The sequence below is a fragment of the Lissotriton vulgaris genome, chromosome 3_1 (assembly GCF_964263255.1).
Source record: "Lissotriton vulgaris chromosome 3_1, aLisVul1.2, whole genome shotgun sequence".
Lineage (NCBI taxonomy): Eukaryota > Metazoa > Chordata > Amphibia > Caudata > Salamandridae > Lissotriton > Lissotriton vulgaris.
The window spans coordinates 491,292,436-491,319,927 of NC_141689.1; the positions used below are offsets into that span (position 1 = coordinate 491,292,436).

The following is a 27,492-nucleotide window of genomic DNA, read 5'->3' on the forward strand; positions in this document are numbered from 1 at the left end:
CAGGAAAACCAGATCAGCGTCACAGAGGTGACCGAATATTACCATCAACTGGCCCACAATTAGACTACCGGGAATGCAGTCAGAGTGTCGTGGAGGCCAATGGAGGAGGCCATGAGGCGCTGGCATGATGTGAAAATCTAAACCAGGCACAAAGCTGCTTCCAACAGGAAGGCAGCAATGGTGCCTGGAGGCGGGAGTCCTGTGCCACAGGAGGAAACAGAGGCCACAGTCATCAGTGTGGAGACGGTGCAAGGAGTCGGGAGTACGGACACAGCTCAGGAGGACCTGACACAAGATCCACAGGGTGAGTAACGACCAAGGACTGGGGGTACGGGGGAAGATGGGCACAATGGCACACATGCATAACGAGGTCTAGCACACTGCACACCCACAATGACCCAGAATCATGTCCATGTTCCCCATAGCACACTTCAGCACACACACGTAGCATGAACTGCATACCCACATTGACGACAATGTGGTACAATGCGCAAACACGACTCTGCATAACAGAGGGCACAACTGGGTCTGCACACATGCAGAAACAGGCCTACTACATCTGACAGAGCTGGAAACTGTGAAATGGAAATGTACGCGAACAACCTCACATCCATCATGTAGTCCAAATGTACATGGTCCCGCATCCAAATCCTGCACCTCCCAAACAGTCACAATGTACATTGTCATACAGTCTGCATGTAAACAAGAACAATGCAACAATATACATGTCAACACAATGTCAACATGCATCTCCCCTTCACATTGCAGAGGGACACACAACACCACCAGCAGAGCATACAGAAGACCACACATCAGTGATGCCAGAGAGGCCCACCACATCTTCGACACTGACACCCTGCTACAGCCCATGCACATCCCACGCAACCCACCACCAGGACCAGGGCAGCCAAGCTACACCGAGGAGAACACAGACCCTGCAACAGACCACACAGCAGGAAGCACCTGCAAGCACAGCTGGCTCACAACACTTCACCAAGCCACACATGGCACCCCAATGCCAGGTGTCAGAAGACCAAAAGGAGGTGGCTGAACAGGTGCGGGGGGGGTCCGAACCAATGGAAGGAGAACTGAATCACAGACATGGGTATCCATTATCCTTCAGGGACCACCTACACCCCACAGAGGAGACCCACACTGCCATTGACACATGCAGATGCACATACCCAGTACATAACCACACCCATGGGCACGCAAACATCAGTCACACAGCCACGTTGGCTCTGCGTACGACGGCTCAGTCCACTCCGCTTACGAATTGAGTGTTTATCGACAAAGCTATATCTCCAAGCTCCAACCCGCTGTATGCGGTGACATGGTTGCATCCGCTGTACACAGCACATAGTTATGTGTTAGGATCCGGGCCTTCATACATACAACAAGACCACAGGGACACACGCAGATATCATGTTGAACTTGCTACGGGCATGTGCGCCCGGACTCTTTAATGCCAGGGTCACATGTACAGTGACGCCTTTGCTGGATGTGTGTGGGGTGAGTGTAAGCCAGCCCGCATGGAGTGTTCGGTGCTGGCAACAACCTAAACAGGGGACACCAGTGCCGCGGAAACATAGAAACCTGCATAACACTGTCAACTCCTGAGCAACATGGAGGGAGCCAGAGCAAGTACAGAGGTCACCCAACATACAAACAGAAGTGTCCATGAGTTGCAGTGCACTGAGGTAGGTGCACTAGAGCTGAGCGCACCCATGTGAATAAAATGTCTTATATTGTGTCCCTTCGGGACATTCCTGATGCAGACGCAGTGTGGTGTGTTAGACCTGCATCATCTTCCACATCAACGACCCAGGTCTCCCACACTGCCTGAGGTGACATTGCTGCGCAACCTATCCACAGCACAAAACTCAATCAGTGACGGTCCATGGGTTGCGGTGCACTGGGTTAGTGGCACCTGGAGTGCTGAGCGAGTTACATGCAGATGATGGCATCCACGACAGATGCCAGCAACTCTATAGTCAGTGAGCCCTGGTGGACCACAATTGAGGCCGGAGGCAGCAGACAGTGCAGGGCCACAGACACATGTCGTTGATGCCCCCAAGGCCATCGTCTCAGAGGCCATCAAATATTGAATCAAGCAGGCTCCCTGACATTAGCTGCACAGAGTTAGTGGCCCGGATGCATAGCGTCCGGCACAGGCACCCTGCCTCGGGACGGTGACTTGCGGTGCACTGAGGTAGGGCCATGGGGACTGGGGGGATCCTCATTGATGTCGAAGGTTAATATACAGTGATGTAAAGTCTGCATTGCCATGTGTACCTGGCCATTGCATGATCAAGACTCAGTTCAAAATGTGTGACCTACTCAGAGCTGTGGCCAGCTGCATGGCCGGCTAAGACGTGCCTTGCCGGAGCTCCGGCCGGGCTGCACACTAATCCGACGATTACCAACACCCCGGAGAACGCACCTTTTACTTGGTGGTGTGTGATTACATCAAGCATCCGGTGAGCGCTTTGTGGAGCCGCCACCCGCGCGGGGCTCCCCGAACTTTGAGAAACCGGCGGCTGGCCGAGAGCGCCCGTTGCAGACAAGATGGCGGCGAGGGACTAGGCGGCTGCAGGAACGGAGCGAAACGGACCTATACGCCTGTCCGATCACTGAGGCGGAGCCGGAACCACAGCGCGGCCGGGGCCTGGCATGAGCCCCATTGCAGTACCGACAGCGGTGCCTAAACCGGAGCGGCAGATCCATATTGAAGTCCGGCTGATTACTGACCCGGTGCACGGTGAGCGAAGGAGGAGCGGGGCAGCTCCCCACACGTCACAGCACTGTGAGGTGGCGGCGGACGGGAGCGGAGAGCAGGAGGGGCCCCCCCCAGCGACAGGAACGAGGGAGACGAGCGTCTGGGTCGGCGGAGCCTATCCGCACCTGCAGAGGCGGAGTCGGAGTGGAACCGACAACGGAGGTGAGCCCAAGGGGAGACGCGCCGGCGGAAGGGGCGGCCTAGGGAGAGGCCTTGCTGTGGCGGCCTAGTACGCCTGTGATTACCCCCAAACCCGCTTCTAAAACACCTGCATCGGCGGCGACCCCCCCCCCCCTCCATCCCCCCCGCTCGCCCCAGCACGAACAACCGCACTGCATGGAAGACACTGAGGGGCCCTGAGACCGGCTGCAGAAAGCGGCGAGGGACCGGCAACGACCAAAAAGACAGCATCCGGGGTGGCGCCGACTAGAAACCCAGTGTGCTCAGAGCTGTGCAGCGGCGAGGAGAAAAGGGGGGCTGGGGCCGGGACACCGGCCATGGATCTGCCAATAAAGAAGGCACTACGCCCAGCCAGACGGGGGAGAAGACCCTGAAGACACAGTGGGGAAATCAAGACCCGGGAGTGGAGGCAGTGCCCCCCTGGCACCTCTAAAACCGGAGGTGAAGGTATAGAGGGGACGGCGGTGCGCGGGTGACGGTCGGGAGGTGTCCACGAATCTGGCAGAGGGCGAGGGGACGAGGCAGCCTTCTCCGCCCACCCTGGTACCAAGGGGCACCCCGCTGCGGACTACGTGATGAGGACAGTCGGCCTCTGATATCGGAGACGCTCCTGGGGCAGGAACAGGGGGCAGGTTTTGAAGCGACTGGAGGCCTGGCACAGGGACGAAAGACCTCTGGCGGCACGGAGAGAGGCAGCTAGGACGATCCACGCAGAGCCCGGAGGTGGGCGAGAACCCACGACACCAAGGAGTGTCACCAAAGAGAGGCCGGGTGGGGTGCTAGCCCCCTGGAGATACTGTCGTACAGGCCGCGGAGTGTGGAGTGGCGACGACCTTGAAAGCGACGGCCTCCGGAGTACAACCTCCTACAAGCTACGAGTTTCAAACGCTACAGACGGACCGCCAATAGCGCCGCCCGCACTGCGACGAGGTCACCATGGGGAAGAGAGACCCGGTCCCTAAGCCAACTAAACAGGGCCCCATGGATAATTTTGCGACATCAAGGCCGGCAATGGAACAGCGGCCGGAAACGCCTGGACCACAATCCGAAACAGCGATGCTGCTGGCAGCCATCCAAGCCTCTAGGAGTGAGATCCAGGAATCACTGGCGGCACTGGCGGTGAAGATTGGAGAAGTGGGCTCTGAGATAACGTTGCTGCGACAGGACTTTCGAAATCTAACGGAGAGAGTGACAGTGGCCGAAACTAGAGTCACGGACAACGAGACATCGATTACAGCATTAAAAAAGGACATGGCGGAGCTCCAGGCTTCACATCGTCACTTGCAATGGAAGGTGGACGATGCTGAAAATAGATTACGGCGCAATAACCTTCGATTTGTAGGTTTTAGAGAAGGACTCGAAGGGAGGGATATGGCCTCCTTCCTCAACACATGGCTAAAGAATACCTTCCCGGTGGCACAGTTCTCAGCATGCTTCGTCATTGAGAGGGCACACAGGGCGCTCCTGGCCAAGCCACCGGAGGGGGCAAGACCGAGACCAGTCATAGCGAGATTCCTGAACTATGCTGACAGGGATCTTATACTTCGAGAAGCCAGGAAACTGGGGGAAATACGCTTCGAAAATGCCACAATCATGATCTTCCCGGACTATAGCCAGGAGGTGTCAAAACAGCGCCGTTCCTTTGACTCAGTAAAGATGAAACTACGATCCTTGAATATAGCCAACATGCTCCTTTTTCCGGCAAAACTCAAAGTACTACAAGGACAAATCCATTTTCTTCACATGTCCGGAGGACGCCTGGCAATGGCTTGAAGAACGCCCCATCCTGAACAGTAGGGAGGCAGCCGGAAGAGAAGCCATGGACAAATCACTGAGGGAAAAGGCGCGCTGGGAGCAGCCGAAACCACAACGTAGACGATCTGGAAAGACTAGGAGACATAAGCCAGCGACGCCCTATCAGACCCGGGGGGGCGGTGAAAGGAGAGGAGGCAGTTCAACGTCTCCGAGTAAAGAATCAGTAGCGGGCTCCAGATTTAGCTGCCTGCGGAACGGCAGCCGCTAGGAAGGAGACGAGGAGGAAGACTCGGAGGGACATGAATCCGGAAGGGATGGGGATGACGGCCTTGGCGATTCAGTCCACCCATTGGTCGCAGAAATACAGCTGCTGGAGCAGGACTCGTCGGGGCAGGGCCCCGCAACGGACACTCGGGACTCACACTCATGAGCTCAGATATCCGGGGAACAATGAGAAAGCAGCCCGGTTTCCGGGAGCACGCAAGTTGACACGCCCTCTTATGTTGTTTATCTTGTTTACACAGTTATTTGGTGTGTGATGGGGGGGATATGTGGGAGAGCGACAGGCCTTCTCCCATGGATAGTTAGGTCCCCGGTTGGGACGCGACTGGAAGGGGAGGGAGGTGGGGAGGGGGGGCAGGGAAGGGATGGTTTTTCTACTCACTCAAGTTGGGGGACCAGGGGGGCTGGGGAGAAAGGGGGGAGCCAGTTGGGAAACAGCAGCAACACGCCATGCCACACCGTGAGCCGCCCTTGCTCTGGGGACCCACATGGAATGAGAAAGGTAACACGCAATGGCAGACACACTAGATAACCCACACACAGGTGACGCAGGAGTCACCGTATTAACATGGAATGTGAATGGTCTTGGGCCGAAGATTAAACGTAGCCTGGTAAATGCCTACCTTAAAAGGCTGGCGCCGGATATTATCCTTCTCCAGGAAACTCACCTCAGAGGCAATCAGTGCGCGTTTATAGCAAGAGGCAGGCATGTGGTATTAGCACACGCAGGTTACACAACAGATTCCAGGGGGGTAGCGATCCTCGTTAAAAAAACTACACCGTTCACTACCACTCGTACCTGGCTAGACCCGCAGGGGACTTACGCAGAAGTACAGGGAGTCTGGAAGAGGCGTAGGTACACGATCCTCTCAGTCTACGCCCCCCCAAAGCTACAGGCACGCACCCTCAAGGCAATCACCGCTATCCTTTTAGACACGGCGGACACGATTCAGATAGTGGGGGGGGGATTTCAACGACGTGATGTGTGTCACAAGGGACAGATCGGGGACACTGCCCACAATAGGACACGACACAGCACTAGCGCGGCAGATGCAGATCACAGGCCTCACTGATGTCTGGAGATGGCTCCACCCCACTCAGGAGGCCTACTCCTTCTACTCGGGGGCCCACAGGGTCTTTTCGAGGCTGGATTATATCTTTGTGTCCCGGCAGGATGTCTCCGTGAGAGATTTAGCAGAATACAAGGCACAGGGAATTTCAGATCACTCCCCACTATACGCACATTTGGGACGGGGGAGGAGAGAGAGGAGAGTGGAATGGCGTCTAGCAGCTTGGGAGCTCCAAACACCAGAAATACTGAAGGGTATCAGAGCAGACATAAGGGTGTATGTGGCCGAAAACGAGGGTACGGTTAAATCAGGGATCACACTTTGGGAGGCGATGAAGCGGTCCTAAGGGATCGTATACAAAGCAGGCTGGGAGAGGCCAGGCGGAAGCTGCAGGACACGGTCACTAGTGAAGAGGTGTCATCTTAGCCCTAGAAGCGGAATACCACCACAGGAAGGAAGAGGCAGTACTTAGGAAGCTGTTTGACACGCAAAGACACTATAGAGAACTTGTCACTGGGGAAGCACGCACGCAGGCGTCGACGACGCTCCACCGATTATATGACGTGGGGGATAAATCGGGCAAACTCCTGGCATGGCTGAGCAGGAAAGAAAGGGCAGCAAGGTGGGTAGATAGGATAATGCTAACAGAGAATAGGTCAGCATGCACGGACGAGGCCATAGCAGAGGCCTTTGCAACATACTACGAAAACTTTTATAGGGCCAGGAACCTAGGTGGCGAGGAAGACGCACAGCACTACATGTGCGACATGGAGGTGCCGACCCTGTCACCTGAGGCCATCACGGCCTTGGAAGCGGAGATGACACTTGAGGAAATACCAGAGGCTATAGCATCCCTGAAACCGGGGAAGACACCGGGGCCCAACGGCTTCCCAGCGGAATTCTTCAAACGGACGGCTGACCTGTTGCAACGCCATGAGAAAACTTTATTTATTGAGGCATACCAGACCGAGAGCCTGCCACCAGACCTCGCCCTGGCCACAATTGTCCCAATATACAAGGAGGGCAAACCTAGGGACGAATGTGCCTCCTACCCTCCGATTTTCCTCCTCAATATGGAGACGATGATTCTGGCCACTGTTCTCGCTAAACGCTTGCGGCAGGTAATCTCGGATCTGGTACATGCGGACCAGTCCAGTTTCCTCCTTAATAGGGCAACCAATTCAATTTGGTTGAATTTCCGCCGCACGCATAATTGGCTGCAGGAGGTCCGAGGGAGGAGCGAGCCCCACTGGTTCCTCTCGTTGGATGCAGAAAAGGCCTTCGATACAGTCCATTGGCCCTTCTTGCTAGAGACACTACGGAGGTTTGGCTTTGGTCCCAAGTTTTTTAAGTAGATTCAGCTCCTGTACTCAGCCCCGAGGGCGCGAGTACGGGTCAATGGGAGGTTGTCTCGCGAATTCCACATTGGCAGGGGAACGCGTCAGGGATGCCCCCTGTCCCCCCTACTTTTCACACTTACAATAGAAATCTTAGCGATCAGGATTAGACGGAATCAGGGAATTAGGGGCTTCACGTGGGGAGAATCGGAAGCCACCCAGGAGAAAATTTCACTATATGCCGACGACGTCCTGTTGTTTGTTACAGACCCGGACGCAACAATCCCGATACTGTTCAAGGAACTGGCTGATTTTGGTGCAAGGGCAAGTCACACTATTAACTGGCACAAATCGGTTCTGTATGACCCGCAAGGGCTGGAGCGGAGGGAGTGCCTGCCAGAACTCCTCATTTACACCACAGAGGGCTTCCAATACTTGGGAGTATACATAACACTAGACAGGACGCTCTCCTTTAATAATAATGTGGCCCGAATTATGATAAGCGCGACGGCAGAAATGGATCGGTGGCGACAGCTCCCACTCACCTTGTTGGGTCGCGCGGCTCTTTATAAAATGGTTCTGCTCCCGAAGTTTCTCTATGCCCTTCAAAACGAATACTATCCGCTGCCGGTTAAAACTTTGAATAAAATCCATGCAGATCTGCGTACATTCTTGTGGCTGGGAAAACAGCCGAGAGTGGCCTTATCCACACTGCAGCGCCACCAGTACAGTGGAGGGATTTCCCTTCCCAACCTAGAGGCATACTATTGGGCGGAGCATCTCGCTCCGATTAACGAATGGTTGCATGCGACTGTGGATCACCCTACCTATGCACTAGAAAGGTCGAAATGGTCTACCACCAACATACTGTACTACTTGTACGGAGGGACCGTAGGAAAGCAACTTCTACTGGCCACTAGGATCACGCTGACGGCGTGGCATAAGGCGACTAAACGCATGGGATGGGACAAGCGGCCCACCCGACAGACGCCGCTATGGCACTGTAAATGGCTGGGTGAGCTCAACAAATTGAAAGGCTTCAGACGGTGGGATGACATTGGCATTTCAACAGTAGGAGACGTGATTGCAAGGGGAGAACTGAAACATTTCAAGCGCTCAGGGATGATTTTGGCTTACACATCACACAGTATTACAAATATGCGCAACTGAGACATGCTTGGAGGGCACAAAACATCACACTGACAGACATCCCAGAGTACGCTCCACTGGAGGGTAGATTAGTACAGGAGCAGATAAGGGGAGGGGCGGTATCCCTCACATATAGAACACTGACCAACAACATGCTGGGTGACTTACAAGACTTACAGAACAAATGGGAGGCAGACACGGGCGTCATGGAGGACCTGGACTGGGAGATGGTTCTTATGCACCCACGCGAGGTAGCGATTAAGTCTAGGCTTCGACTCATACAACTGAAGGTGCTCCACAGAACCTATTTCGACAGGGTACGCCTTTTTAAAATGGGGAAGGTCACTGATACAGCGTGCCTTAGGTGCCACCAACAGGATGGTGACTTCTTTCACACACTCTGGGGTTGCGAAATCATACAAGCGTACTGGGAAGAAATATTCGCAGAGTTAGATGAGGTCCTGGGAATGACTCTACCGCGCGACCCTAGGTTGGCTTTGTTAGGCATGACAACCGAAGTTGACCTGGCCCGCCCCTTGATCATCTTTCTAGTACTTGCTTTGGTGGTGGCGAAGAGAGACATTGCACGATACTGGGGGGCTTCCGAACCGCCAGAATTAGAGGAATGGAGGAGGGGACTGGACTTGTACATGGCGGCAGAGAGAGTGACCTATAAGGCCAGGGGCTGCCCCAAAAAGTTTCGGAGAGTGTGGACGAAGTGGAGACAATACCATGGGTTGGAGTGAAGCCCCAAGGACCTTGAGTGGAAGTTTCGAAGAGATCCCCAGTGTCACAGGCTAAGCGGCGGTACCTAGGGGAGGCTTTGTCTTAGACCGTACTGTACAGTCCAGTTATGAACAGTGAGTGGGAATACATCAGGGGGGTAGGATGGAACCGGGAGAGGGGGGGAGGAGGTGGGTATGGGGGCTGCTGTTCTAGGGGTTGTTTTTTCCTTTCTTAAGTTCTTAATATGTTGTCTGTAAAAGATCCACGCATTTTGTTGACACATGTGGAATCCAGGGACACTAAAAAAGAAAAAGTTGCGTAACTGACGGACAAGGCGGAATGTTGACGCCAGTTCGTGTGCTCATTTTTCATTTGTGATACTTTCAATGCAACAATAAAAAGTAATTATAAAAAAAAAAATGTGTGACCTACTCGAGCTTAAGTGTGGCCCGGGAGCCGAAGTCCACGTGGGCCCACAGACATGTGTGGTTGTGATGCCATGCACAGACTTGGTGGCACCACGTCGAAGGGAGTATAGTGACTTAACCTCAGACTTGAAGGATGTTCCCTGCCATGGCGTCATCAAGACTCAGTTCCAATTGTGTTTCCTACTTGTTCGCTGTGCATGCCGGTGGAGTATATCAACGAGAATGGAGTTATGCAGGCCTGTGTCACAGAGGCTATGATGGTCTGAGGAGTCTGTCAATGTCATGGGCCTCGCGCCTAGAGCTTGCACCGGCACGTGATGGGTCCTCTTCGACACACGCCGGTGTCGGCAGGTGGGCATTGAGGCCTGGGTGCGCATGGGCAGGCAAAGAGGTTTCGGGGAACAGCTGCCTGGGGTGCAGCAGGCGCACAGGATAACAGGCACTAGCGCTCATGGCGCCGGCCTCGTGGCGGAGTGAGATGCGCCGCCCTGGCAGAGATGTTGGGCATTATGGAAATGGACTACGCCAAGAGTTACGTGCCTTTTATTCACACACCTATGCTGGCCTGGCGTACGCCGGGCCAGCCTACTCCGCTCACGCTTACGGGGGGGAACGTAACAAACTAGTTTTCCTTGAACTCCCCCACTGGCTGGAGTGACATGGTTGCGTCCACTGTCCACTGCACTCCATACACCAGCGGGGTCTGTCAACATAGATATGTGTGTGGTCTGCATACTAAGTCTGTCCAGCACAACCACGCCACACTTGGCATTGTGTACATTCATATTCTTCGGTCACTTGCCTCCTTCACACATATCTGGTCCCCACCTCTTCCCACATCCTGCTATTGTGTGGCTGAGATGACATGCTGTTGGTGGCTAAAGTACATAGCTGGCCCAGGTTACAACAGTAAGTTGTGCTGTCGTGTCTGGTGGGTGTGCATGTTGTATGTGAGGTGTGCATCCCCAGAGTTGTGAATTGCATGATTGTGGAGTTGAGGTGTGTGATGTGTTCATTTGGTATTGGCCAACGAGCAGTGCATTTCCATGGGTGCCAGCCTGGTAGCGCAGGTTGATGATAGACTGTCAAAAGGTATATGAATCATGCACACTGCCTGGGGTGTTAGCAGCGACGTTGGGGGGGATTCCTCTGTGGTCCAATATTGCCTGGACATTGGTGGGATACGTGCACTTTCTGTTGCCCTTATTGTGTGCAGTGTTGCCAGGGGGCACAAGTAGGACATGTATGCAGTCAATTGCCCCTGACACATTTGGGAAGCCAGCTGTGGCGTAGTTGCCTTGCTTGGTCTCTGGCTGTTCCTGCGCAGTGTGTGGGAAGCATAGACAGTGGGGTACCAAACTGATGGAGTCACCCATGATCATTGTGAGGGATTTGGATTGGGTTGGCTGTGTGACTCCTCCGACTAATGCGGTTGTTGTTTGGGAGGTACCAGTGGCCAACAGGTGCATCACGGCAAGCAGCTTGATCTGAGGTAGGATGTTGGTAGTCCGCTGTGTTGGTACCGTCCACTTGTGTACAATGGTGGTCAGAATGTGGGTTGTCCTTTTGAGCCTGTAGTGGCCACTGACATTTTCTGGTGTTGGGTCTGTGAGGTTGGTGCGTTTTCAGAGGGTCGCTGTCTTTGTCTGCGCTGGGGGAGGGTGTTGGGGATCAGGGGGGTTGGGCGTGGTCCTAGGGGTGGTGGAGGTGGGTGTTGTGGCCCTCTTGGGTGTCCGGGCCGCATGTTCAGGAGCTCCATGGCATCTGTTGTTCTTCCGGTGTGGCTCTGGCTTTGGCTCCCGTTTGTGGGACAGGCTGTGGTCTGACTTTACACCAGGTCAGAGCAGGTGTTAGTTTCCTGCTGCTAACGTGCCTTATTTCCTGTTTTGTGATCTTATCGCTGATCTGGCTGGTCATTGAGAATGCTCCGGAGTGGTGTAGTCACAGCTTTTTGCTCAGGGACGCCTACTCTGCATCTCATTAGCGATAGTTGCGAGGGTCATTTGTGGTGATGATTTTTGCGGCTTCTATCGCAGGTAAACTGGTGCTATGAGCTGTTAGCACCAGCTTGTGAATGGGGTGATATATTTATTGTGACTTTGGCTGCGAAGTCGGCGATAGCTCCTTGAGAATATGGCCCTATTTGTTTAACAGCAAAGTACATTTTGGCAATGTAAAGTTTACATTGCCAAAAAGGTCTGTATTGATTGTGTGGGTGTCACCAGTGCAATATCGGAATGATACTTTGACCAGAAATGTACAACCCCATTTCTTATATTAAAAGGTCCTCATCTGATATTGGGAACATTCTTGCTGAATACAAATATCTGTTTAATTGCAAATTAGGGAAGGCTGAAGATTTTCAGAGTCAAACTCAAGAACAAGAAAAACATCTACCACACTTAAACATCACAAAGACTTTGCCTGAGCACATTCACAAAGAGTTTGGCACTTTTTTTTGTGTGCTCCCAGATAAGCTGGGACCAGGGCAGATAGGAAGGGAATTCCAAACACCCCTGGGAGTAGAAACCTCCAGAACCGTCTCCTACTTCAAAGCTGGCACCAAGTACCAAGTATAAATGTTGAATCCTCAGACCCAACACTTCAATACACCTCTGGACCTGTGGAGGACTCAGAAGGACTGCTGTGCTGCTCTGCAAGAAGGAGTTCTACTCTGCTGCCTTTTTGCCTTGATGCCTGATTGAGAAGGCCTGGACTTGCATCTTGAACCCAGGATCACCAGAGTGGCTCGAAAGGCTAGCTGTCTTGGCTCCTGAACTGAGCCTCATGAACAGAAAAGGCTCTATCCACCTTGAACACAGCATCTGGACTCTGCCTGCTGTGAGTCTTGCCCTCTCCCAAGTGGTGCCACTACAGTCCTGGACCCTAGGAAGTGGACCTGATGGTTCTCTGCCAGCCGAGATGTGGTTGCTTGGGCAGAACCGAAGGAGTCGGAACCGCTTCTGCGCAACACACTCCCAATGCAGGACCTCACATCACAAGCCCTCCTCATAGGCATCCTCAATGAAGACACAATACCTTGCATAGCAAGCCCAGTAGATGGTCTAATTAGAACCAAAGCTGCACAGTGCATCTCCGATGCAGGACTTCCCATCAAAACCCGCTGCCTCGCGACGCATCCTCTACACGGGATCTCGCAAATCTCTGCAGCCATGATTTAAGTTACTTTGTTCAGCTGGGTTAATTTAGTCCATGCATCTGGCGCGTGCTCCACTCAGTTGGCCTCAATACGTGACTTTGTCCCAGTCCGGCACGACCAAATAACCACAGTTCGCACTTTGTGCTTATAGGCACTATTTTTTATCTAAAACTTTAAAACTGCATACCTCCAATTCAACTGATTTGAATTTTTTTGCTTTGGTGTCAACTAATTATTTCAATTTTACTCTATTTTTCAAAATTTATGTGGGATTTTTCTTGTGTTGTGATATCACTTTATTACTGTCTGAAGTGCTGCATAGATACTTTGAACATTGTTTCCAAGTTAAGGCTTACTGCTTTTTGCCAAGCTACCAGAGGGTAAAGTACAGGCTGATTTGGGGTTTGCTTGGGTTTTCAACCTGACCTGAACTGTGGTTGCTGCTTATGTAGGGTTTTACCCCCCTCATCCAGTAACCCAATTTTCTACACCTCTAATAATGAAAGTGTTAGTTGTCTGGGAGGGAATTCTCGAAGAATATTATTCTTTCTCATGTGTAACACTAGAGAGAGAAAGAGTCTCTGGGATCTAAGAACAATTAATGGGCTCGCCTAGAGGGTTCAAGTCAAGGGTAATACAGGTAGCCTACTTGTTCTTGTGTTGCTAGGGCAGCAACTTCATCTCTCACCCTGATATGTAGAAGGTGGTGTGCCGTGACCCAGCTAGGGCTCCCCAGAATTGTGCTCATCTGCCTTCAGAAGCATGAGAGGAGCTTAGGGTGTGAACCCAAGAACATAATCTTTGCCATCCTTTGGTCTAACAGGGATAAATGAAATCTGGGCCTGTTAAACATTGTGTAACTTCTGCTCAGAATCCTCTTCCATTTCTTTCCTTGGTTCAAGTTTGTTAGAAGTTAGTGTGAGACAAGGGGACAAAGGTTAATGCAGGACCCTCTGGATCCTTCTTCCATTTTTTGCCAAGTATGATAAGCAGCACCTGTTTCTACATATTTAAAAGACTTACTTGAGGAAAGAAAAAACATGGCATCTTCAAGTGTTCTGACCTAATAGGCCTTCTGTGGTTACCCCCATTTTTGGTGTACTCGAACACAGCATTTCACTGCCCTTTAGGCTAGGTCAGTGCTGGCAAGGGCCTATATGTTAAAGTACTAGCTATTGCACTATTCTTGTGCTTGTCTGTTCACTGTAAATACTGTCCACTGTAATATATGAGTTTCTATGTCCCCCACTGTCCCTGTATGATTGATTGTTGTAAGCTTGTGACATGCCTGATAGAATGATAGATTTTTCCTTCCCACATTTTTTGTACCTAGCATGTAATACTGTTTAATTTTGAACCAATTGTTCTTTGATAACATTAAGCAAAATAATAAAAGCTACTGATCAGCTCCAAGCCTTGAATTTTACTTCAGGTTGAGTGTCTTAAATTGCTAAATGGTTACTTGTATCAGTACTGGCATCCCCTTCTTGTTGTTATAGATACTGGCTCAGCCATACTGATTAGAGCCACCCCTTTGTAGTTTTCTGGTGTTAATAGCGGGCGCTGGCTCGCGAGGCTTAACGGTTCACTGATTCGAAGTCAGGATAGACCTGTGGCTATCCCCTCATCACATTTGTAGAGAAATTGTGTTTCATGTACATGCTACTTTTCAACTTTGTCCTTCTTTAGGTCTTTAAATCTTTTTTCTTTTTCACTGTTTTCACAGAGTAATGGCAGAAAAAGACACCTTTGCCTACACGGAGGATCACATTAGAAACTTCCTCAGTGACCCGCCTGTCTTCTCTTCAGTTACCCTAAGCGAAACAGCCACTACATCCAACGAATCGGATAAACTAATCCGTCTTAAGAAAAAGCAGATAAGGACTGATCTTCATGGTCACTTCTTGTTGCAACACCTCCGGGAAGGCACCATCCCAGCCGGTTTGCAAATTAAAAACATACCTGTAATTTTTACAGAAGACCCGATATTCAAGAAAGGCTTCTCTATGATAGAAACTAAATGTAGTAGAGATTTGATGATGTTAACAGTTGAGACAGCAGTCCGTATATCAAAAGAGGAATTGGCTGAAATCTCTAAACTAGAGGCAGACATAAGTATTAATCCTACCATAGCAGATGCTAAGGCTCTCCTGGACAAAGTTAACAAAGAAGTCCAAGAGTTTAAAGATTATACGATAACTCAAAAATCAAACCAATTTGAGAAGGACAAAAAGGGTTTTTCATTAGACAACATATACCCCTACTTGCAGGCCGACTTCTATTCCAAGGTAGAATCGAGACGTTTCCTTCAAGGGAACCAAGGAAGATCACGTAAGCAGTTTATCTCCTTCAGTGATACTTCATCATCAGGAACGGACAGTGATTCAACCAGTAATTACAACCGTCCAAATAGGAATCGCAACTGGAACGCCAACCAACAACAATCAAACCAAACTTCTAACCCTCATTTTTTAGGGAGAGGCCAATCCCTACCCAGGGGTCGAGTGAGAATCAACACCCCTTGGGAAATGAAAACCAGACGACAACATTACAAAAATTAGATATGTCGCCTATTTTCAATCTATCTAAGAGAGTTCTAACAGCTGATGAGGAAAACGTGTTGGCCAAAGGCCTATCATTTGTCCCTTCCAAAAAAACTGACTTCGTTAAAATGAAGTCAGAATTTATTGAATTCTGCAGGAAACTAAGACTGACTCTGTTCTTCAAAGATTCCCCCAGTTCCCAGTCTTTAGAGGTGACTGGTCTTAGGAATAAATCCTCCTTTTGTCCTCCTGCAAGTAAAGTCCCAAAAAACCTTCTGACATTCGAAAAAAGCGTATTGTCAGCGATATCAGCTATGGAAAAAGAAAGAAAATACGTTAAATTTAACACCCCTAAGGCACAAATGACAGCTCTGAACAACCTTAAAAATGACAGTACAGTCATAATAAAACAAGCCGACAAAGGCGGAGCAATCGTAGTATGGGACATCAACGACTATACTACTGAAGTTATGAGACAGCTGGCTGACAACAGCTGCTATCGTAAAATAAAGAAAGATCCTACCTCTGAACTACAAGACCAACTTTTTTCCATCATACAAGAAGGTTTTGATCTTGGCTTTGTCGGACCTAAAGAGCTTGAATACCTTAAAAATTTACATCCCAAGGTGCCGTTGTTTTATGTACTGCCCAAGGTACACAAGGACCCACATCAACCCCCCGGCAGACCTATTGTCGCCGGGTGCGGTTCGTTATTAGAACCGGCAGCCAAATATGTAGACTGTTTCTTAAAAGAATTCATGACCAGCGTGAAGTCCTACCTCCAGGGCACAACTGACTTCATTAACAAACTCGAAAACATTGAGTTTCGCGAAGACAGAGACATACTTGTTACGTTGGACGTAACTGCTCTATACACCCAGATCCCTCAGGATGAGGCGATAGCAGTTCTAACACACTACCTTGATTCCAGACTAAGACCCATGCAGGTGCCCACCAAATTCATTGTCGACCTGGCAGCTTTCGCCTTAAAGAAGAATTATTTCTGCTTTAATGGCGAGTACTACTACCAAACCAAGGGAGTAGCCATGGGCTGCCCCTTTGCGCCCGAATTGGCGGTATTATTTATGGCTATGTACGAGGAGGCATATATCTACCAGAACAACCCTTTCACTCAATACATCGGAGCTTGGCTCCGGTTTATTGACGACGTCTTCATGACATGGACAGGTGATAGTAACACCCTCGACCAGTTCTACCAGTGGTTGAATAATAGAACTGCTGATATAAAATTCAGCATTTCCAGCTCAACCAAAAGGATTGCGTTTCTAGATGTGGAAGTCTTCCCTTCTGAAGGGAAATTGGCCACGACCCTATACAGCAAGCCCACGGATAGAAATAAATCACTCATGTTTTCTAGTAACCATCCGAGGAACCTAAAAGAGAACCTGCCATATGGGCAGTTCCTGCGAGTTCGTAGGAATTGCACATTCAAAGAGGATTTCCAAAAACATTCAGAGAAATTAACATCTAAATTATGCGAAAGAGGTTACCCCAAAAAACTCGTGAAGAGCTGTATGAGGCGAGCACAATGGACACCGCGTGAGACCACTCTAGTACGCAAGACCAAACCTGAATTAAAAAGACAGGTTTGTGTTACGACATACTGCCCGAATGCCAACCAATTGAAGAAAGTCATAAAACAAAACTGGCATTTAGTGAAAGACTTGGATAACAGCTTAGTAGACACCCCTTTATTTGCCTTTAAAAAGGAAAACAACATTGCCAACTATGTAGTTCGGGCCGATATGCCTACATCTAAACCAGCTACATTGCGCCAAATGATGGGGATGCCCCCGATTCTTGGACACCATAAGTGTGGCACTTGCCTCTGTTGTGAATCCTCGATTGAGGGCTCATTGTTCCAGCACAACGGAATTTTTTGGAAACATGAATCATTCAGTAACTGCAAGAGCAAGTTTGTTGTCTACGGTATCATATGCCCATGCCGCCTACTTTATATAGGCAAAACCAACCAAGAGATCCGGCAAAGGATCTCGCAGCACAAATCAAGAGTCAAAAAGCGGGTTGAGAATGCACCCCTGGTGCTCCACTGGACACGTATGCAACATACTGTTAGTGACTTGATGTGGACTGTAATTTCCAAAGTGGAAAAAAATCCGCGAGGTGGTGACCAGAACCTTGCCTTGTCAAAACGGGAAGCCCTTTTGATACTGAAATTCGACACTGCGGTGTCTGGTTTAAATGAATTAAGTGAGATATTCAAGCTTTAACTCTCTCTTCCTGCCTCTTTCTATACTGCAGATTCTATGCATATTACTAAGGTCTGAAAGTGACTAAGGATTGGCCACTCCGGTCCGGGTTTTCATTCTTGCCCCCACTCTTTTTTCTAAACCGGCCAGCACACCTGGTGGGTGTGGCCTTGATAATCACCTGCATTTAAGGGTGTTCCCCAGCAGCTCAGTCTGCTTAGGCACCCTTGCCTGAAGGTTACCACTTTGTTCGCGTTTGCCGTCGCTAAGGTCGCCAGCCTGAACCTTTGAAAGTGAGTATTTGAAGTAACTTTCTTCACGTTAGGAGCCAGTTAAAGCCCTATGTTGCTTAACTAATCTAGAAACTTCTGCTTTCTTGGCAGGAATAAATCACCTTTCTGCAGCGTGCGGTGTAATGTTGACGGTAAATTCTTTTTTCCGCTTTCCCCATATAAACCGCGTGTTGTAATCCGGGCGAAATAGCCCGCTGATACGCTGTTATATTATATCTTTGCAGGATCGTAGAATGGTTTGAACGTTTGCAACCACGGTTAGCGGACCACGCCCGCCGTAATTTAAAACACGGTAAGCCGCTGAGTCCTCCTTTTTTCCTCCTGCACGCAACTAGTGGCTGTCTCTACTTCATAACCGCAATGTTAAGCGCCGCGTGTGCTTTCTTACAGGTCCATTAAACTTCTGAGTTGACAAACCCCAATTGCCGAATTAGGCTTCAGCGCCGCTGTCGACCATGTTTAATCCCTGAAGCAATTACTTATAATAATGAAACATTGCCTCTCCTGTTTCGCAGGCCTCTGATTCAACTTCACTTCTACTCCCACGGCGACAGTGTCTCAAATAAAGCGACAGCTACCCTAAGGACAGGGATATCGGTTATAAATAAGAATAGAGATTTTAAAATATTAGGTAAGGCGAAGTGCCACCTGTAGATAACCTGTTGGTGGGACAATTGTAGCAAACCCTCCCTAAAATCTCGCATGTTTACCATCTTTTAGGAACCCTTCAGCCTTTCCAAAGTGACCCCGCACCTGGTAAAGCATCATCTGTAAACACGGTAGCAGGTAATATTAAAAGCCCTTAATCCCTTTTTTTGCCACCGCATCCAAGTCCGTTTTGTAATTCAAGTCTGCTTCGGACATTTCAGGTACAAAATACCCCCTTCAGTATATATGCTGTGAAAAACTACATTCGGATGTTATAACACCGTGTTTTGGTAAGCTGTATAGGAGAGGGTGTGGACTGAGTGTATATTCTAATGATGATCCGTTTTAAATACACTTGAGGTCAAACCCTTTGATCTTACTATCACTCTTTTTCTTTTTTTTCTCCAGAACCAAAGGCCCTGATGAGAATCCTCGTACACCTGTAGGATTCGAAACGCGTAGGCCTTCCACCACCTTTAAGTCTGCCTGGGTGACAAGTTGACCTGAATTGTTTTGCCACTTTTTCACCCTTAGTTGTACATTACCTTATTCATCTTTTTGGTTGACTGCATCAAAAATTGTGATTATTTAAAACTTGCGTTAGGAATGTACAGTTTATGTAAATAATTCTATAACTAAACTTTTTAGAAATTTAGCAGACTGTGGCCTATTGCACTATTCTTGTGCTTGTCTGTTCACTGTAAATACTGTCCACTGTAATATATGAGTTTCTATGTCCCCCACTGTCCCTGTATGATTGATTGTTGTAAGCTTGTGACATGCCTGATAGAATGATAGATTTTTCCTTCCCACATTTTTTGTACCTAGCATGTAATACTGTTTAATTTTGAACCAATTGTTCTTTGATAACATTAAGCAAAATAATAAAAGCTACTGATCAGCTCCAAGCCTTGAATTTTACTTCAGGTTGAGTGTCTTAAATTGCTAAATGGTTACTTGTATCAGTACTGGCATCCCCTTCTTGTTGTTATAGATACTGGCTCAGCCATACTGATTAGAGCCACCCCTTTGTAGTTTTCTGGAAGTATGATAAGCAGCACCTGTTTCTACATATTTAAAAGACTTACTTGAGGAAAGAAAAAACATGGCATCTTCAAGTGTTCTGACCTAATAGGCCTTCTGTGGTTACCCCCATTTTTGGTGTACTCGAACACAGCATTTCACTGCCCTTTAGGCTAGGTCAGTGCTGGCAAGGGCCTATATGTTAAAGTACTAGCTATAATTAAAATATATGCACCTATCTCTATCACCTTCTCCTCCATCACACTTCCAGGCACTGTGCCCAAAGACATGAGTCACTCATGCATGTCACTGAAATACTTCACACATAGGATCACAACAAATGCATCACTATGCAAACCATGAAGTCTCCCACGGCGAAGGGTGCTCACCACCCAAGTAGGTGCTTCTGTTCCCCATACTAGCGTCTGAAGTGCTATATAAATATTATAATATCATACAATACTGTCTCATAATGAATCCAGCTGTTTATGAGGTGTCCATGCTTGCAAAGGCTGGCATCCTATTTCTCCAGATACTCAGACATCTCCAACTCCGGCTCTCCTTGAGATTGTGCTAATGGCCTTCTTACACCTATCCTCACTTGATTTTGCCCTCTCACCAGCGGTGCCAAGATCAAGTGCAAAGCTGAGAGGATCTCTCTCTATTGTTATCTAGGCAGGTAGTACAACCAGAATCCCAGAGCCGGCTTTGCCAGTACAATTCATCTGAGCTTTTATGATGATAATGTCTTCTCTACCCCGTGAGGTGAGGCGGAGTTAACCCAAGGCCATTTACTGCTCATCTGGTTTCATGACAAGACAGTGTCCTGCAGCAGTCCAGGAGATCCACGGATAGGGGGTCATTACGATTGCGGTTTTTCCGCATCCTCGGGGCCGGCGGAAGCCACCGCCGCACCCGAGGATGCGGAAAAACCGCAGCGGACTGACCAAAGACCCACCGCCACATTAGGATGGCTGGTGGGTCCTGGTTTCCGTCTGCAGCTTTTCTGCTGCGGTCGGATTACAACCGCGGCGGAAAAGCTCTAATATGGTGACGGTGTCTTACAGACACCGTCCACCATATTAGGATGGCCAGTGAGTTATGCTTTTCCGCGGCGGGTTTTCCGCCGTGGAAAAGCATACGGAACTTCACTGCGGGGGCCCGTTGCGGGCTCCCTAGGTGAAGGGGGTTGGGGGGGTGCACATGGGGGGTACCTATGGTACCCCCCTGCATTTGCATGCAGAAAGCGGCAGGCACTGCGCGGCGCCTGCCTCTTTCTGCATGCAAATGCAAGGCGTGCATTTTTAACATTGCCGTGGGTGCAGCTTGAAGCTGCGCCCGCCACAATGTTAAAAATAGAGGATGTGAACGCCAGGGTGGCGGTCACATCCTAATTGCACAGGAGGGAACTCCGAATGCCATGCAGAGGTTCCCTCCTGCTCTGGGGTCGCGGACGGACGCAAGTCCGTCTGCGATCCTAATCGACCCCTTAGTGTGTAAATCTAGCTACCACTAAATGACATTTCATTTCTGGGAGATAAGACTGAGACTATGGGTCAGTGACATGCTTACCCAGGGAACAAGCTGGTATAAAGTGGCAAACAGTGCCTTGGACTCTCAGTTTAGCTGTAATGGGCCTTCAGTACACTGTGTCAGGGCTGACATTACAGGCATCAGGTATAAAAACCTAGTAAGGTGCCCCACCACTCTGCAGTGGTAAACTGCCAGACTGCTGCCATATTACTGCAACAGACTTGTCGGGTGCCATCAGCAGCACAGAAGGTGACTGAGGATGGCACAAGTTGGCAAGGTGAAGTGCACGCATGGTGTATGGCTGGCTTGCCACCCCAGCTAAAACAGTTCAACTGAACCTACAAACGCCAATGGCAGGAGGCTCATGCAGGTATGTGGGAGTCAGCACCACCGCTCAGTCTCTCTCCTGTGTAGGAGAAAGACCACATTCCAGCGCTGCCCAACCTCCAAAAATAAAACCTTAAATTCAATTAGAGACTTCCTTGTTATTGCACTGCAATTAACTGTGCAAACCATAGACAAAGAATGTGTCTCAGTTCCAAGAAAGAGGGCTAGCTCTTACCAGTAGCAAACACCAGCACAAATTAACAACTGATTCAGAAGTATAGCTCAAATTCATTGGCAGAGCCCGTGTGAGAACACTGCCAGAATTATGGAAGGTCTGTTGGAACTCTCCAAAACACAAAACATGTTATAATTGCAATGAAGCTATCACATTGAGAATCACTGTTAACTTTGAATGGAAGCAACCTTCTGCTACATTAACTCCAGTGTCCATGAACTTACCTGATGTATCCAACCTGAGGTCTGTGCTGAAGAAACCATCTGTAAGACACCTTATCCTTCCATCCCACATTTCTGGGGTCCTTCCATAGCAGCCTGACTTGATCAGTGCTGTCTCCAGTGTGCCACAAGGAGTTCCTTAAATGCTCGCCTGGTCCAGTTTTGGATTTAACAGCCTAGAGAAGAAGAGCCAAGCTTAGCAAGAACAACAAACTGGCTGAATTTCACTAGGTAATAACATGTTATTCATCATCAGAGTCTGAAGTACCCACTTCCTCATAACTCTTCTCCGACTTTAACTCACAATTCCAATGCTTTTGATTCCAGGAAGCACTGCCAACCTAAATGGTTCTGTATTTTGCCCAATAAATCATGCACATTTTACTAATAAGTGACTTTTACTGAAAAATGACCAATGTTTATATTTTCATTCACTAAGGAAAATAATAATGTACGATTATGTTACAAATCTTGTAGCAGCAGGATATTTTGCTACCCAAGCAGCAATGCCTGGTGTAGAAGACTTACATAGGAACATATTTATGAAGGGGTGGGCGTCGCGCTAGCACCACACAACATGGTGCAAGCGAGACACAATCCCAAAATGCGCTTTATGAAGCCATGCGAGACCACATTGCGTGGCTCTGAGTGGCTTCATAAACTGCAACATATTGCAAATTGCGTTACTCTGCCCTGGGAAGACATTCCATGGGCGTTGCGTGAGTGTTCCCACGTGACTCCCATGGTTTTTGACGCATTCCCAAAATTACCAAAGGTGGTAGACCTGAAAAGGTGCCAAAAAGATATGCCTTCCCAGGGGAGGCGTAATGTGGAGAAATATCTTTATTTCTACTTATTACTTCTTCTTTCTATGTGTGCTGCATTCTGCAGCACAACGCGAAAGAGGACTATGCCTCTCAGGATTGTTCCTGTGCAGGAAGGTGCCCCTTCCGGCACAAAAAAAATCCTGCATGCAACAACCACCCTTGCACCAGAGTGCAAGGGTGCCTGCATTGGAGCTAGACAGCCAACACAACGCCAGTGCAGGGACAAAGGCAGGAATGAGCCATATTCTTTAAAATATAGCACATTTCTGCCCTTTCCCTATCAACCAGCCCAGCAAGGGGATTTGCTGTGCTGCACTACGTGACTATCTCATAAATATGCCCCATAGTGTTCTATCATTTCTGCGGTTGTAGGTACAAGTATTGGAGTAACTCCGGCACTCACTTAGTGGTACTGGAGGTACTTAGACCACCCAGTCATCCAGCAATGTTTTTTCTTTGCTATACCAAGGCAGGTGTCCAAGGGACCTATTACTATCCCCAGTCTCTCCAGATGAGGTAATCGTTGAAGTATAGGGGAAGTTCCCATTCTCCTGGGGCAAATCCCTGTAAAATTGTCTCTGCAGTTCCCTCTGAGGTGCATGGAAGAGCTGAAAATAGAGTGTGGTTCTCACTGCTGCTCTCTGCATGAAGGGAAACTCACTTGGAGTTGGAGCTATATGGCTACCTGTGGTAAGCACGGGCGGACTGAGAACCGAAAGCGGCCCTGGCAAACAGCTAGGCCGGCCTGGGGGTGGGGAGGTGCTAGATGGAAGCACCACTCCTCACTGCTGTACCTTTTGTTATGGGGCCAATATTGCAGCTATGCTGCAAAACCGGCCCCGGTAACAAAAACATCAACCCCCCCAAGGGGCCCAAAACCAGCCCCCACCCAGGCGGCCACCCAGGGAAACGTCCGGTGCCCGCTATGCCCAATCCGGCCCAGGAGGTAATGGGGCCCTGTGTGGCGATCCAAAAACGTATACATTACTCAGCAATATTAACATGTCCTTAAAAATCACACAAGAAGACATACAATACTTCAAGTGTTTATATTGTGACTTGAAGCTCACAAACATATTCACCCCAGCATGCTTTAAAGAATATTGGATTTTTTTGTTCAATATCTACCCTGTATGGGGCTATTTTCATTATGCATTGCATAGTCAGCAAACATTGATTTTTGTCACCAGGATTTTACACTATTTGTGAACAGGTCAAATTCTGGATGGGACATAGAAGGCAGAAAACATAGCTTAAGTCCCCTCTCTCGGTTTCTCCACACCTTCCTTGGGGTCTGCCCACATCTAATTCTCAAATGTATGTAGGCATTGGTATTTGTAGAGCGAAAATCACTCTTAAAGTCATAAGCCCTAATTGCTAATCAACCAATTGTCAATTAAGCCAAATAACTCTGTTTCCAATTGACTTATTGGTAAGAAAAGTGCTTTTTCCTTAATTAAATTATCTATATAGATCTTAAGCGACCGCAGTAGCCACCTCTTTCCTTGCTAATTGAATGCTCTGGTCAACACTGAACATCAGCACTGATTGACTGCTCTAGTATGTATATTTACACGTTGAATAGAAAAAAGATCTGGTGGGTGGCATTATCACCTGACAACACAGGTATTGCAGGTAGACCTGTACCTGTCTCTACCTTGGATGGACGATAAGGGAATTATTTTTCTATTCAACTACCTAAACCAAGATATAGGGCTCAATGCAGCAACGTCCCTCATTCCAGACAATGGAAATCCTTTTCAGTGGCTGCACTGGCTAGAGCTGTATCTACACGAGCACAGCTAGGCAGAGCCAAAGGGAAGGAGCCGACTAAGCTCGATCAAGTTGCTACTCTGGCGCTCTCAGTGCCAGGCTGACGGAAACCTTGGACCGAATGCTACCAGGACTGCTTAATAAAATGAGAGCTACCAATATTGCTAGTAAGGCTAATCCATCGTTCTCCAAAAAGCTTACATTGAGATCCAGAGAGGCAAATCACCACTAGCGTGTCACCGATGATCCCAATTTTAGACCGTATTCACACATCAGCTTCGGCCATCTATAGAAAGGAGATTCAAACAGCAAAATATAACGATTTCTCTCCTCAGTTAGCTCCCACGGCTCCCACAAGCTTTTTAAGATGGTCAAGCAGATTGGCAGTTCCATCAGCCAATCAGAAGGGCTGTGTTCCCTCACACCTTCTAGGCAGTGCACTCTCTAACTTCTTTGATGAGAAAACTTGGAAGCTTAGAGGTGGGATTTTGGCAGACTACATGGGTTCTGCAGGTCACAATTGTAACTTTCTTTCCAATGAAGAAAGGCTGAATCCTCACAACAACCTATCATTCCATTTCAATGAACTATCCAGCTCAGTCATGCCAGAAGCTATCCCCATGGCTAAATCCTCGAGTTCACCTTCAGACCTTTGAAACAGGTGGCATTAGGCATGGTGGAGGAAATCACTGAGATATTCAACCTCTGTACACATAGCGGTATGGTTCCAGGGGAATGAAAGGCTGCAAAATATCAGACCTCTGCTGAAAAAAATCTTCATTATTTCCTGTAAACCGGAATAAATATCGACCCATTTTGCTGCTGCCATTTCTTACAAAAGTCTTTGAGAAACTGTTATTGACTCAGCTGCAAACCTATGTGGAAGATAATAGTCTGGTACATCCCCTTAAAAGCTGGGTTTAGGGCCAGTCAGAGCACGGAGCTTCTAATCCTCTCAGACCAAGAAGATTTACAGCTCATGAAGGACAGGGGGGACTGCCACTGTGGCCCTATTGGACGTGTCAGCAGCATTGAGCACCATTGACCATGCCATATTAATGCACAGTTTAAGAAAGATGAGATGTGATTCATGGACTACGATGGTTCTGCTAATTACTAACGGGCCATAGACTAGCCAAAGTCCTGCCACCTTAATGGCACAGCTCAAGACCTCCTTATATGGTGTTCCTCAGAGGTCAATTTTGTTGACATTTTTGTTCAACATCCATATGGCACCCCTGGCGGTAGTACTAGAGAACCAGGGGGTGCAGTTCTACATGTATGCTGATGATACGCCACGTATATTTAGGCAAAAAGATTGCCAGAATGCTGAACAGTGTCAAACATTCACCCCTGTACCGAGATATGTGCCTCGATCCATCATTTTGTTTGCTCCCCATGCCATTCCAGTTTAAACCCAGCCGTATGCAAATCAGTCTGGACACTGCTCTCCATGGGAACAGTCCAGCCCGAACTGCCAGGCTAGGTCCTCCCTGGACCGGAAACAAACATCCTGGGACTGGTTAGTTTGACTCCAGTGGCATGGAGAGCATGAGACCCACGTCTAGGCATGCCCAACCCACTCGGAGTAACAAATGCAGAAAAAACAATTGTTGGATAAAATGCTGAACAGTGTCAAACATTCACCCCAGTACAGAGATCTGGGCCTACATACATCGTTTTTTTTGCTCCCCATGCCATTTCAGTTTAAACCCAGCCATAAGCAAATCGGTCTTGACTCTGCACCTGGGGCGGCGTAGTGAGCGAAACAATGGATTTATCCCAGATCTCTTGACTGGGCGAGAATGTTTGATTTATTCAGCATTCCGTCCATCATTTGTTGCTGCAGCGTATATTTAAGATGCACCCAAAGAAAAGAACCGATTTCAGTACCTCTGTATCTCAACCAACATTGGCATGCACGTTAGTGGGTATTCACACATGGATGTCTGAAATTGTTTAAACAGAACGCCACTAAAACAGAGGTGTTGGTAATTAGAAATGATATCGGTAAATTAGATCATTTGACTTTGCCAGAGTATATGCGGTCATGCCATTAGCCTGCCAGGATTATGCGCAGCCCTCGCTAGAACATTAGGTAACTCAGGTAGCGAGAACCTTCTTATGGCAGCTCAGAATGGTGAAACAAATTCAACCATTTATGGATCATACTTATCACATGCAGGTAACAAAAGCTCTAGTTATCTCATCTTGATTATGATAATGCTTGTTATTTGGGGATTACGGAGTGGACTCTGAACCTGCTCTAGATGGTTCAGAATGTGGCGGCCCTCTTAATTCCGGGCAGCTCACGCCTTCAGCACATTTCTCCAGTTTTGAACCAGTGTCAATGGATGCCAGTATGGAAAGGAGTTCTATTCAAGGCAATGGTCATCACCCATTGCATTCTCCACGGCCCAGCCCTGCAGTTCTTAAAGTTAAAATTCATGCAGAACAAGCTCATTAGAAGCTTGCGATCAAGAGGTCTTTGGCTATTCAGATGAAAACCTTCAGGACAGAGCTGTCTGTCAGAACTGCTAGGAAATGGAAATCTGTTCGACCCCCTACCTGTTTTCTCTTTGTAAGGAATTAACAACCCATTTATTTAAGCAGGATGATTCTAAGGCACTCAGCACACACGAATGGCCTGTGCTAAGCCTATTTATTTTATCTCTCTTCTGATGTTTTATCTTTCCAGTGCCATTAAGCCCATGTGTACATGTGCTTAGTATTAATAAATACTAATATGTTACAAACATCCATGGAATGGTTTCTTATTTCGGATACTGTGTACAAAAAAAGGCATCATGTTCACGTTACTCTTTTAGCGCACACCTTATTTCGTAGAGCAAGAAGCTAATTGTTCTGTTAATTTCGCTGCTCATGAACAGTGCTAGTAACCAGGTTTAAAATGTATAAGGCAGTGAAATCCACTTACTTGAATTAGTTTATAATATCTACATTCTCATTGT

General features: G+C 48.5%; 1 protein-coding gene across 1 annotated transcript in view; it reads right to left on the bottom strand.

Moving 5' to 3' along the window:
• THBS4 (thrombospondin 4) overlaps positions 1–27,492 on the bottom strand; it is a 247,068-nt gene that overhangs the window by 53,799 nt on the left and 165,777 nt on the right. Inside the window, exon 20 of the mRNA XM_086960723.1 lies at positions 21,924–22,096. Within this exon, the coding sequence (XP_086816849.1) occupies positions 21,924–22,096 (173 nt within the window). The remainder of the gene's footprint in view (positions 1–21,923; positions 22,097–27,492) is intronic.